Below are 14,083 nucleotides of genomic sequence, written 5' to 3'. Positions count from 1 at the left end.
GAGAGGGGGGAATGGAGCAGTTATTTAAAGCTACTGAGAGGAATGCTGGGGACTGTACCCACACCGAGCAGAGACCCTGTAGCTGTAGCGATTAGGAAGGGTAAATAGAATAACATGGCCTCCGCCAGCGCTGCCTCCTGCCCTGGCCTGAGACAGAGCACCCTGCAGACATTACCTGCCACGCACTCCAGTGCTGAGTATCTCACAGCACAGGTATCTGACATAATCTCAGCAGAGCACAGTCAGCACTCTTACCTGCCTGCCCTGCAGTCCTTATAGCCGGGGCTTTTAGATAGTCATTAGATGACATCATCTGCACCGGTGCCAAGATTCTATCTGACTCTCTTGCTCTCTTTCCACAAAACGTATGTGCCAGAGGGGCGTGATGGGGTAACGCTGGATTTGTGCCCGCTAAAAAGCTGCGCAGTGTGGTTGCATATTTCCATGACATGTGAAAACCACATTGCGCAAGGCAGGGTTTGATTTAGATCTGGGAAATCGCGGCCCTCCCTATACTCAGACTGATCCCCCTTAATGACGGCTGCTTCTGTTTCTCGGGAGCAGTCGTCGTTGTCATCATCCCGTCTCTGTAATGTTAACAAACTGTTGTTTTAGCCTTTATGTGTGTGTGTGTGTGTGTGTGTGTGTGTGTGTGTGTGAGAGAGAGAGAGAGAGGTAATGAAAGCCTTCAGTGACAGTGCTGGACTCTGGCAAAGGGCAGCACTGATGTTTGGATAGCTGAAAGTGAGGCCGTCCAGAGTTTCTGAGGGTTGATGGAGGAGCGGGAGCTCTACAGGGGGAGAGTAGGAGGAGAAGGAGGAGGAGGAATGTGTACGCAGGTTTGTGTTTTCATAAGGCGGTGATTATGTCATTTACTCCCAGTGTCTGGCTCAGCTGCGGGAGTCTGACCCACTTCATGCGTCGTCCCTTGCTTGGCGTGGTATGTGGTCTCACAGTGCCAGTTGACGGTGGGTGTATTTGGGGACGTGGTTTGATGGTAAAGGGAAGCACGTCATATGATGATAGCCATTCTCTTCTTCTCGTTTTAAACACCGGCTCTTGTGGCAACTGTTTATGGGAGCCGGTGTTGTTTAGTCACAGTTCTCTCAGGTCAACGAGAAGAAAAAAATATAACCAGAAATAATCCTGGAAGCACTTTTTAAAAGACGAGAACAGGGTCACGGGGTTAAATCTAGTTTTCCACTCGCAGGCATTAAGCTAGGTTGAGCTTCACCACTTTCATATTCCATAGTAGAATGAGACCACAGAGGCCATGAAAAACAAAGAAGCAGTGTTTATGTTTCACTGTGAACACTAAAGCTGACCTATTGTACCAAATATTCAGACTTCCTGCTGTAATCTTTGTAGGCTCCTATATTCTGGATCAGGTTCGGCCTTGACTGTGGATGGATGGATTTAAAAGACTGCCCAATCAAGTCTGACAAATTATGTTTTTTAGTGGGTTTGCAGTTAGTTTACTTAGAACCTGATCTAGTGGCAGTACCCTCAAGCACCCGGCTGTGTTTGTGGAAACTAAACAACTGCATCTGAAGCCAAGCCAAGCAACAGCCAATTAAGAGAAAGCTGACCTGAAAGAAGGGTGGCCTTAAGGCACCTTTTAAGGCTTAAATGGCTTGTTTTGGACCATGGGTGAACCGAGAGGCTGCATTAAGGTACAGTATAAGAAAAATAAGCAGTTGTGATTCATATAAAGCTACTGACCCACTCTACTGTAGTAGAGTCCAGGACTATGAATATGGAGCGATAAATGAGGAAAAGGTCCACTTTAATAAACCACCAAGTGGAATTTTCATAAAATATTGATGAGAATTACTCACTACGTGGAAGAAATATTTAAAAAAAAACATGTTGGAGTACATTTTTAGATATTTCTACACTCAGTTTGATGTAATCATTACTTCCACTGAAGATAAACACCAACTACCAACTGTGTCATGCTTCACAATTACTCAGTAATAATTTGAAAGCTCCACCAGTCTAAAAACAACTCCTGGTGGTGTCACACTCTGTATTCCTGCAGCTGTACGGGCCAATAAGATCTGGGACCAAAAACCCATCCAGGGACTGAATCACAGTGAAAGTGACTCAGCGGGAGTCATCACCAACTTTCAGACGGGTTAGCTTGCTAAGTTTGGCCAGAGGACAGTAGTGAGAGACGGGGACAGATCGGGCCATTGTATCATCTGTATGGCTCAAGATTATGTGGGGTAGCTTTCAGTTCAGTGAGTTGCAGTCTGTAGGACTGTAATTTGTTGTTTTTGTTTTGGGAGGGTGCGGCTGCGGCTGAAAGGACGCCGTGGAGGGAGGGGGCTGATGATGCGTCATCTCCAGACAGACAGAAGTGAGTGGGTGGGTTTTTCACAGGGTACTCAAAGGGCAACTCTTTCTTTGTTTCTTTCTTTGTTTCTTTCTTTAACATCATTAAACTTTTCAGATCTTTCAATCTGATCGAGTCTTCCTGGGCTTTCTTTGGACATTATTTATGTCTTTCTCGTTACACTGGGCTTGCTTACGTAGGAGCTGAGGAATGTACCAATCTGGTTTTTTTTCTTAAAGAAATAAGTGTCTGGGAATCGCAATAATCCACTTATTTTTTAGTCTGTGGATTTTACATCTCTCTCGTGTGGCTTTATTCCCTCACTTTAATATGATATATTTATTATATATAATAAATACACTGTTTGTTCCCTCTCATTTGTCCATCACTTGAAGTGCTGATGATAAGAGCTTGAAGACAAGGAGTCTCCCTCCTGTCTCTTTGTGCTGTTCGTGTCTTTCTTCTGAAGTCAGCAGTGGGTGGGAAAATTATAAGCTTCCTGACTCTTGGAACGTACGGGGAAGCTGGCATTCAAAATTAAATTAGGTTTTGAAAGCATAACAGCAAAGCACAAGGTCAACTTCAAATGCTTTCTTAGCTCCACTCCAACCACATTTTGGAAAGATAGATCAAAAATATGAAATGGCAGTGCGGTGTGTCTACATGATCTGAAGTGAACAAAGTTATCTATTAAAAACTTTATGTGGATCGATTTGGCATGGATTAGCAGTGAGTAATGTTGAAATCATGGACTGTTCTCTACTTCTTCAGTTGTTTTTTTAACATGTGGAAAATATTGTTCATGATAGAGTAGTTGCTTCAGATGCACATGTTCCACATCCCGCCACTGACACAGCCAGCCCTGTTCATGCCTCACATTCATCTAGACCACCAAATAACTCTTAAGCACGTTTGATTTTTAATAACACACCACCTCTCGGTTCAGGAATGTGTTAGATCTGTAAAGACAAAGGTGTGGTGGAAAACAGAGGGCGTCTGTCTCCGAGAGGCTAAGCTAGCTGACAGACAGAGTCGCTGAGCGATTTTGGGTCATAAATTCTGCCAATGAACGCCGAGGTGATGATTTAAAGGGAAAGTCCGCCGGAGAGTAAAACCCTTTGTTATGATCTCAGCTTTTAAACGTTGTGCCCATTTCAGCTTGTAATGTGGTGCAGTCGCTCCACCGCAGCAGCATTCTGAGGAGGCGATACACCCTTGACTTAATAGCACTCTCACACAAACAAACACACCCACTTACAAACAAAATCTGCAGGAAACATTAGTCTGTGCATGGCTCGAACTTAAAGGAGGAAGATATGAAGCGGAGGTTTGTGCGTCAGGATAATAAAGGCACGAAGTGCAGGTGTAATACCACCTGCCGTCGGAGCTTTAACTTGATACGTGACTCTTGTGACCCTGGAAACCTTCCTCACCCCTGAATCCGAGCAGAAAGTAGCGCTCATATTTTCACTTCTGTCATATCATGAATAAACACGAATAAACACGTCACCCAGTGCCAATGGAAGCCAGGCATGCACATGCATCACACTGACTCCACTGTTTTAGAGATGATGTTATATGCTTAAGGCCATGAGCTATTCAAAACCTCCATAGTTCCTCCTTCCTGAACACAGACTCAGTCATCCAGAGAATGCTGTTGCAGAATGCACTTTGTGCTGAGCCCTCTTTGCTCCCGTATACAGTCTTCATGTTCCGATAGATTTGACATCATATACCTAAATGGTCCACTGAGTGATAAAGCCTCCTCCTGCAGAGGTTTTTTTTTTTTTAACACTTGGCTGGTTGTTATGGATGCATTTTTGTTTACCATGGAAAGGATCCCACGATCATCTACCAGACTTCAATAAAGTCCTGAAACAGTTGCATCTTGGCTGCTTGTGTCGTCTTGCCACCCAGCAGACATCATGGCAGTATCTCTGGGCAGTTATAGCCAGTTACGAACACCTAAAAAACAAATTTATATGTTTATTTCTGCTGTTAAGTTAGGCATTTTAACACTATAACATGGGAGCTCAGGGGCTGACCAAGTTTTAAAGCCTGTCTGAAATGGCCTCTTTGAGGATCTTCAGATTTTTGCTCTTTCACTCTGGCTTAATTTGAAATTTCCAGATGTTGCAGGTTGGTTTTTTTTTCTGTTAACTCAGACATTTCTGTTTAAAGCGCCATGAAATGCTTTTTGTAAATAAATATATGGGGTTTCTATGACATTACACAACAAAATGCTCACAGCAGCATGTAACACATAGAGAAGAACATCTTAACAGTTGTCAGGAAGCCCAAAAAGGAAGGAATAAGGTCATCTGCAATATCACAGCTGATGATATTTCCTACATCTATAGTCTCTCTTGCTGTTTAGGTGTGTCCGGATTTGATTTTAAAATGAAATTCTCTTCTTTTTTTTAAACTGATGTCTCAACAGGACCTGGAAAAACTAGTCCATGCATTCATCTTTAGTAGGCTTGATTACTGTAACAGCATCTTTACAGGTCTACCTAAAAAATCAGTCAGACAACTACAGCTCATTCAGAACTCTGCTGCTCGAGTCCTCACTAAGACCAAAAAAGTGGACCACATCAGTCCAGCTCTGAGGTCCTTACACTGGCTGCCTGTCCGTCAGAGGATAGACTTTAAAGTTCTGATGCTGGCCTATAAAGCTCTGAATGGTTTAGGACCAAAATACATCAATGACCTCCTGACCCAGTATGAACCATCCAGATCCCTCAGGTCATCTGGATCCGGTCTTTTATCAGTTCCCAGAGTCAGAACCAGACACGGAGAAGCTGCATTCAGCTTCTATGCTCCTTATATCTGGAACAAACTCCCAGAAAGCCTCAGATCAGCTGAAACACTCAGTTTATTTAAATCCAGGTTGAAGACTCACCTGTTCTCAGCTGCATTTGAATAAAGCACCAAATCCACACTTTAAGCTTAAATTTCAAAACTTACATTTAACTACTGATTTTATCTATTGTTCTGATTTTATCTGTTTTGATTTTATATACTGTTGTTTGTTTGTTTGTTAATTAGTTAGTTAGTTTATTTGCTTGTTTTATTCAATTTTAAATCATGCTTTTTATTTGTTCTTGTTTCTAATGTCTCTGTAAAGCACTTTGAATCACCTTGTTGTTGAATTGTGCTATACAAATAAACTTGCCTTGCCTTGCCTTGCCTAAACTACAGTTTAATTAGAGCTGCAGGCTCACTTTGCTCTTCGTCAGGAGTATATTTTACAACCTTTCAAGGGTGGAGTTTGTTCCTTTAAACAGCCAGAAGACACAAACAACAGAGTTTTCCCTCCAAAAACTGGACTATCTGTCATAACAAATCAACGTAGAATTGTCATCTCTGTATGCTGTGAATGACCCTTTTTTGGCGTTTTTGACTGTTTTTCTGTTTAAAATAGATAAACCAGTGTGTTTCACAACTCAGTGTAAAAATAGACCGGTCACAGAAACAACAGATGTGATATATATAATCATGCACCAAGCAGATGATGTGTGTTATCCACAGAGTATTGTTTGTGTAATCAGCATTGTTGCATGTAGCACGGCGCAGCGTCAGGCTAAAAACATCAAGAGGTTTTATTCACAGGAGTCCAAGAAATTCAACTCCAGGTATGAAAAATGTTCTCTCTTCTCTTTTTTGAGGAGCTGGATCATGTCTCATTCAGACACATTCCCAGCTCAAGTCCAGACTGTCTACAGTTAGTCGTTTCCACAGCCTCTGTGCGTTTAGATTGTGTAATCTAATGTAAGATTCGGGGAAAAAAGTCCTCTGGCTCTTTTTCTGTGTCTGCAATCTCAATTTTCAAGGCCCTCATTTTCCCAGTTTCCTCTCATTCGAAATCCAGTTCTGAGATGAAATGTGAACCTTGGAAACTGGAGCTCTTATGTCAGAGTTAAGTAGTCTTCAGTCTGTGCCTGAGCCTTTCCACCTGATTCTGCATGTTGCTGCCTGCACCCAGTCCTAGTGGTTAAAGTCCTCTGTCACAAAGTGTTATAGGCAGACTTCCTCTGAAGTGTCCATGTTGCTTCAGAGTGAAAATATTTTATGCCACTTGTTGGGTGTTTCATTGAAGTTCTTTCATTTTTCTGCCAGACTTTCACCATATGAGGATGTCCCTGCTGTGCTTAAAGTGATCTAGTCCCCTAATTACCCCACAGCCCAGACTCCTCGGCAGTCCGCAACTAATTACTTCCACGTGTGCGAACCTGGCTCAGCAACAGTGAGAGGCCTCCTCTCCTCTCCTCTTCAAAGTTAATGATGTAGCGATACAGGAGGGGTAAGCTCTATAGTGAATGTTTGTTTGGTGAAAAATGGATTTTAAGTTTTGAGTGATTAAGCAGAACTCGTGTAGAAGAGATGGTGGACTCTATATTTAGGCAGAAGTCTGAAGCGGTGGTGAGGAGGAGGAAGACAACAGTGAGTGCATTTAACAAAGAGGCTGTAATTCAACTTCAAGTGACACGAAAAGAGACAAAGGAGGAAAACACGGCAGGAAAATAACCGAGGGGAAACCATTCTGACAAAGGGCGTTGCATTAATAGGAGAAAAGTTTTGGATCTTGGTAATCGAAGGGAGGGTGTGAGGAAGTGAGAACAATGGAGCTGAAAAATGAAACAAAAACATTGTGTGAACACCACAAGTGAGCACCCTGTCATTTGAAGTCTAGTTTCTTTCTTGCTTGTTAGAAAATAACAGTTGCTTTCATCCAGTCAATTTTTTTTTGTTTGTTTTCTTGACTAATTGGTTGGTTTATAACCTAAAAAAGGGCCTTAAATGCAGTCGGATTCTGTTGTTCAAACAGACCTCTAGCTTTTTTAAAATTAATGAATTGGTCAACATTTTGGAAAGCACACACATTCCTTTGGCAGAGACTTTGATGACAGCTAATAATACTCAGATTTTTCTCTTACATAAAAGACACATTAAAGACACAATCGCAGCATCATTAAAGCTCTTAACCTGACGAGTAGTGTCCACAGCTGCTTTTTAACCACAAACCTCTTGGAGTTTCCACAGGTTGCTGCCAGCTGCCTGATTTACTATCAAAATGTGTGAATTTATTAACCGACTGACTCCTTTTTTTAAGCTCAGACACAGTATTTCTCTTACTGAAAAAAAAATCCTTATGTAATACAAGATGGAAAGCTTAGACTGTCTTAAAGATGAACATCTTTATGCGGCACTGTGAAAAAAAATGGTGCACTTTATCAAACCGCTGAGCCCTGCCTTGAAGAAACACGCCTTTATTTTTTTTAACTCATTGTTAGATTACTGTGTGAGCATCATCATTCAGATGTTTCGCTCTAACAGTCACATTGTTATGCACCCTATACACCTTTTCTGGATGTGTTTAGTTATAATGTGTCATTTTCCCAAAGCATCTGTTTCATGTCAATCATACTGCCATGACATCATCACGCAGCTGCGGCTGCACACCTGTGATGTGAATCCCCTATTCCATCACATGAGATGATGCTGATGACTGCTGACGTACGTTTGACTACAGTGAACTTATTATCATGTTGCAAGAAACCAGTTTGAGATGTTTTTAACTTTGTGGCATGGGGCGTTATCCTGCCTATGCTGTTGACACAGGACAAGCCCGTCCGGCACCAAAAACCGCGGCAGTTTCAAACGATCTTTCTTTTCCTATTTGATGCACAGTTTGAACAAAATGTATTGATTTGGCTCCATGTGATTGGCTGATAAGATTAAACAAGTTGCACTAATGAGCAGTCGAACTGCTGTGCCTAATGAAGTGTCCAGTGAGTATTTTTTGCTGTGTGATGTAATTGCAGCACATTTAATAATAACTGTCTTGATTTGCTCTTAAGTATACGTGTAGCTTATGATGTTAATTCATAATTGCAGTGCATGTGTTTGGAAGTCTTACTGACGCTCAGGTATCACAAACATTTGGGATGTTACAAAGACCTAACATGGATCGAAGCACAATAACGAGATGGCCTTCATGACTAAGCTTTCACTCCCACTTCACTAGCTTGTTTGGGTTTTATCTTTCTCTGTGGATTCATCACTGCTTGCTGTTTTCTTACAGTCCTGCTCTCTCTCTCTCTCTCTCTCTCTCTCTCTTATCTCTTTCCTGCGATTGTTCTTATTGTGGGAATTTCAACAACTTTGCACTTAAATAAACACAGCGGGGAACCTAATAAACCTGCAGTGAGTACTGTATATGCCTTTAAGGCCAGCCGCTTTCCCACGAACTTCAAGATCTTTCCCATATGCCACAGTGAAGCCGTTATACAGATCAATGACTTTACCTGCTTTCTTGCTCAGGCCGACTGGCTTCAGGGACTCATTCATTTTTTTTTATAGTGGCACGGTTCAAAGTGAAGATTTTACGCTGCCCTGCTTATGCTGCAAACCCGTTGGTCTGTCTTCCATACTTATGCTGTACATTACTGAATCATAAGGCTGTTCACATCACTCTATGAAAGATCATATAAAAGTCTGCCTCTGACTCAGGGGATCCTAAATCAGCACTTTCAGTCTGACAAAACTCATGAATACATATTGATGGATTTCAAAGTATGAAATACTTGTATTTTAGTGAATCAATGAATTCATGCTTTATCAACTTATATTTCTAAGACTGCGCCTGTTGCCTTTTCCTCTCTGCAGTTGTGTGTCCCTTGACGTGTTTGAATGGAGGAGTATGCAGCTCGAGGAAGCACTGCCTGTGCCCTCCCGGCTTCACCGGTCGACTCTGCCAGTTTCCTCTCCAGCAAGCCCAGGCAGCGCGAGGCAACGAGCAGCCTGTGTACCCCGTAGCTTTAAAGCCAGACGGCCAGAAATTTGTGGAGTCAAGCATAAGCCGCAGCCAGTTTACACACACGTCGTCAATGTCAATCTTCAACGTCCCCTTATCACAGCCGGGGCATCACTCCTCAGAAGGTACCTATCGTCTGCCTCAGCACTTCTCACATTGTAATATCTCTTCTTCCCTTTCCTTTCATATCTGATTTTTCTCTTCCAGTGCAGTTTAATGTACGTGTTCACCACACGCCAGACACCTCCGTAATCATTCACTCACTCGACTCAACGGATATCAAACCTCCTCACAAAACGGGGACACGCCAGGTCCTGGTGAGGCGCAAACCAAAGGGGCGCTGCTTTCAAGAGACCACGCCCAAACAAGCCGTGAGTTCAGTTGTAAGAAGTTTTGAACTTGAAATATAGATGCGTTCCTTGTTTTCCCATTGTTAATATTTCTCAATATTGGTCTTTTAGTGCAACAGCACCCCACTTCCTGTTCTGACCAATCAGGAGGATTGCTGTGGGAGTGTGGGGAATTCATGGGGACAAAACAAATGTTATCAGTGCCCCAAATTACCAAGTGAGTACCTCAAGAAATGTCCTTTTTTACCAGCTTTGTAAATGTCACACATCTAGGGTTTCTAGCTTTCATCTTTATCTACAGTATTAAGATTTTTTTTTAAAAAATCAGCATCTTGTGTGTTCCCGGGAATAAAATTACTGTTTATTGAGCCAAAAATGTGAAGCATTCCCACCAATTTATACCTTCCACCTTCTGAAATTATGGCCCTGGATTAAAACAATCACTTTGTACCTCTATTAAAAAAACGAGTGTCTGAACGTCTACATGAAAGTTAGCGGTAAGGTGGGGGAAACGGAAGAAATTATGAGAATTACACACAGACAGTGAGACAGAAAAAGAGAATGTGGAAAATAACCCTCTAGTTAAGCATGTTCCTATGGGCCTGCCCAGTTCAGCGCTGTCATCACGCTGCAGAAGATCAAATTTCATGAAAATCTTGGCTACTCGTGCTTTTTCCACTCCGCTATTATTCCCTCTCTCAGTTCTGGCTTCAGACAATGTGGCCTTTGACAAAACCTGATCCTGGTTAGTCTTTTAAAAGCTGTTTTTGCAAAAAGTGCTATCTGTTATGTTACACCTGGTTGTATTTTTAATCTTTTTTTTTCTTTTTCAATGAGATGATAAAGGTAAGCTGCGGTGTTGCCTCTGTTTCCATTGTGATTTCACAATGTGCAGTGTTTCCACGGCTCTGTCATAAAACAGCTTTGCATGTTTTTACTCCCTGATGGAAAGTTGAACAGTAAGAAGGAGGAGGAGAATACCGTGGTTTATTATTTCAGGTCTCATGAAAGAAAATTTAAGGCAGTTCTCTTGCAAGCTACCACCCCAAGACTTCAAACAACTATGATTAGAAAAGAAAACAAAAAGAAAGGGAAGGTTTGTCCAGACCCAAAAATGGAACTTAAACTAAAAAGTATTAAAGGAACATTGATCTGTATAACCACACAATTAGACAAATACATAAAAAATGAGAAGTAGCAATTACTGAGACATAAACGTACAGTTTTGCTCTTGATGACAGTTGCTCAAGTTTGGGTATTTGTCTGTATTATTGTAGGCTCCCTACCTTACAACATAAAACTCCTTGATGCAACTGTTGTTGACATTTATCACTATATAAATTAAACTGAATTGAACTGAATTGCAGGCAATAGTTTTTAACCATCCCCTTCAGTCTGGAGTCTATCTCAGCTGTCATTGGGTGAGAGGTGTGGTACCCTCCAGATAGGTGGTCCATCAAAAGGGGTTAACACAAAAAGACAGACACTCATTCATGCACTCATTCACGCCTATGGGTGATTTAGAAACACCACTTCCACAGTCCAAACTCATGTTTCTGGACTGCCGTGTCTTTGGACTGTGGGAGACCTGCAGAGAGTCTCCACAGACACTGGGAGACAGCCCTGTCACTTAGCTCGCAGTAAAAAGGTGCTTTTCCCCAATTACTGATGTTTAAACTAGGACTTCTGTGTTTTTTCCTATCAAGAATTCAACTCCCACACCTCTACAATAATTACAAAACTATTCTCACTTTTCTCACGCTTTGCTTGAAGGCTTTGATTGTGTGACAGTCGTTCAAAAAGTCATGGAAGCGGTTTTGTTCAGAAAAGAGTTTGGGAGGGACGTGAAAAAGTGTTGCATGAACAGATAACCGGGGCCACTACATTCAAAAGAAAGCTCTCATTTCCACCTGCAGTAAGCTATAGGTAGTGTAGGAACTTCCTCCTGTTCTACCTGCTTGTGTGGAAAGCTGGAGGTGTGTAGAACAGCAGCCAGATCACTGGGCAGAACAGAACAGGCATTACAAAGGATACAGTATTGATTGTCAGACACAGCATGAAAGGAGAGGCAGGGGTGGAGCTGGGTTGCAAAACAGTTTGCAGATCTGTAGCAACAGTAGGGAGACACTAAAGCCTTATATAAGATTTACTGATGAGATTTAGACGAGAATACCTGAGGTACAGGTGATGTGGGAGTTTCACAGCTGCTTGATTAGTTGTAAAGGGCTGTTGTATTATTTGAGGTATAAAAAATTGCAACTGCGGTGCATTTACCTGGTGGGTGCCTAAACATTTTGTATAATTTGATGTCAAACTATCTGCTTTTCATATACCTTTACCTGTGTGCTCTGCTGTGTCTTTCCTCAGATGCATCAGTCAAACAGAACATTGTGGAAGACTATGGCTCTACTTGTCCCCAAGGCTATAAAAGATTCAACAGCACTCACTGTAAAGGTAAACTAGAGCCGTGAAAAGTATTTTCCTCCTCCCTGAATTCTTACTTTAAACAATAAGTGTTAATATTAGAGATGGACCGATCCGATATTACGTATCGGTATCGGTCCGATACTGACGTAAATTACTGGATCGGATATCGGAGAGAAATTAAAAATGTAATCCGATCCATTAAATATCAAAAAAGCACCTCACAAAACTTGCGACACGGTGTAACTCAGCTCATAACCGTAGCACTTCGGAGCAGTGTGCATCATGTGATAGAGCGGCTGTGTGTATTTGTAGCCTCGCTACCAAACCAGCATTTCATTTCCGAGGAAGTGATCCCAGAGAGAAGTAAAGCAAGTGTTTAAGTTCATCTCTGAATGTTTGTAAAGCATTCCCACGTTAAGCTTAACAACCAATATATGGAGCAAGTGCCTCTTCTTGCTGCTACTTCAATCATGAAACTGATTAATGATCAGCTGATCGGCTTTTCTGTCGCGAGTCTGTCTCTCTTCTTTATTTTTGGCCCACTTTGTACCAGAAAGAGGAAACCAGCAGCACGTTTAAGCTTGATAACAGTACCAGAATAGGAAGGATGGAGTAGGTTTAAGTTTATTAGACTGATCAGTATTGCTGAATTATGAAATATTTTGGGTGCAGTGTATATTTTACATACCGGTATAACAGAATAGCTTCAGTGTTGTTGTTTATTTAAACTTGAGTATGAACTTATACAAAATGCAGCAAGATATTAAAAAACAGTTTTATTGATTAAAAAACACTATATCGGATTCATTTCGGTATCGGCAGATATCCAAATTTATGATATCGGTATCGGACATAAAAAAGTGGTATCGTGCCATCTCTAGTTAATATTTGACAAAGATAACCTGGGTAAATAGAAAATGCAGTTTTTAAAATATGACCTTAGTTAAGTTATCCAAACCCTTTGTGAAAAAGTAATTCCCCTCAGTAATGAGGGACTTTGGGACTCTAATGAACCACGGTGAGAGCCATTATCCGTAAATGGAGAAATCTTGGTACAGTAGTGAAGCTTCCCAGCAGTGGCCAGCTGACAAAAATTACTCCAAGAGCGCAGCGACGACTCATCCAAGAGGATCTTCAGGCATCACTTTCCATCTGTCAAGGTCAGAGTTCATGTTTCAACAATAAGAAAGAGACTGGACAAAAAAGGCAGCCGTGTGAGAGTCCAAGGAGAAAACCACTGCTGACCACAAAGAGCACAAAGGCCCGTCTCAAATTTGGGTCACTCCATGTCAAACCAGCCATTTATTTAGAACATTTCTTGCTTGAGCGTCATCTCAAATTTGCGTAAACATTTTATGGCCCACAGTTTGATCACACACAGTTTCATGTAATAAGGTCAGTGAATTTTTTCCTTTATATATTAAATGTTTTTCAGGGTAATTTTGCTCTCTTTTTTTAATTTGCAAAGTGTTCCATTGACCCACTCTCAAACCATTTTTTCACACATTAAAATCGGAGCCAATATTTGAACATGAATATTTCAAAAACAATTAAAGATAAAGCATCTGGACTTCTTTAAGTTGCTCGAAGACCAGCAAGTCCACCGTAAAGGTTTTGGACCCGCCTAATCAAAGTTCCATTGAGATGCTTTGGCATGACTTCAACCTGGCCGTTCGGGCCTTCAGTGTGGCCCGTGAAAGACTCTTTGCCAGTCACCACAAACACCTGACTGCAGTTCTTGCTGTTCTTTTGGGGTCAATTACTTTTTCACACAGATCCAAGTAGGTAACATAATTTAAAAACTACATTTTGGGTTTACTCAGGTTGTCCTTGTTTAATATTAAAATTTGCTCAATGAGGTGAAACATTTACGTAAATGTGCAAAAACAAATTTAAAATTCAGGAAGGGGCCAAATACTTTTTTACAGAATCCAGGAGTAGCTTATAACAAGGAAAAGAACAGTTTAAAGCCAAGTTTAGGAGTTGTTTCTGCCATTTTAATTTTAATCTTATCTTTTCTTGACCCTGAAGATATCAACGAGTGCTCCATGCAGGGCGTCTGTCAGAACGGAGACTGTTTGAACACACTGGGCAGCTTCAAGTGTTCATGCAAATCTGGTTTTGTCTTGGAGAGAAATCGATGTGTTGGTG

The 14,083-nt window shown here is 41.5% G+C and overlaps 1 protein-coding gene across 2 annotated transcripts in view; it reads left to right on the top strand.

Moving 5' to 3' along the window:
• The window catches only part of ltbp3 (latent transforming growth factor beta binding protein 3), a 41,377-nt gene that overhangs the window by 7,193 nt on the left and 20,101 nt on the right, over positions 1-14,083 (top strand). For both annotated transcript variants that reach the window (XM_026181777.1, XM_026181778.1), the window contains exons 2-6: positions 9,008-9,280; positions 9,363-9,526; positions 9,617-9,722; positions 11,873-11,959; positions 13,964-14,080. In XM_026181777.1, coding sequence (XP_026037562.1) covers positions 9,008-9,280; positions 9,363-9,526; positions 9,617-9,722; positions 11,873-11,959; positions 13,964-14,080 — 747 coding nt within the window. The remainder of the gene's footprint in view (positions 1-9,007; positions 9,281-9,362; positions 9,527-9,616; positions 9,723-11,872; positions 11,960-13,963; positions 14,081-14,083) is intronic.

Source organism: Astatotilapia calliptera, chromosome 10 (assembly GCF_900246225.1).
Source record: "Astatotilapia calliptera chromosome 10, fAstCal1.2, whole genome shotgun sequence".
Lineage (NCBI taxonomy): Eukaryota > Metazoa > Chordata > Actinopteri > Cichliformes > Cichlidae > Astatotilapia > Astatotilapia calliptera.
This window is presented reverse-complemented; position numbering and strand designations above follow the sequence as displayed.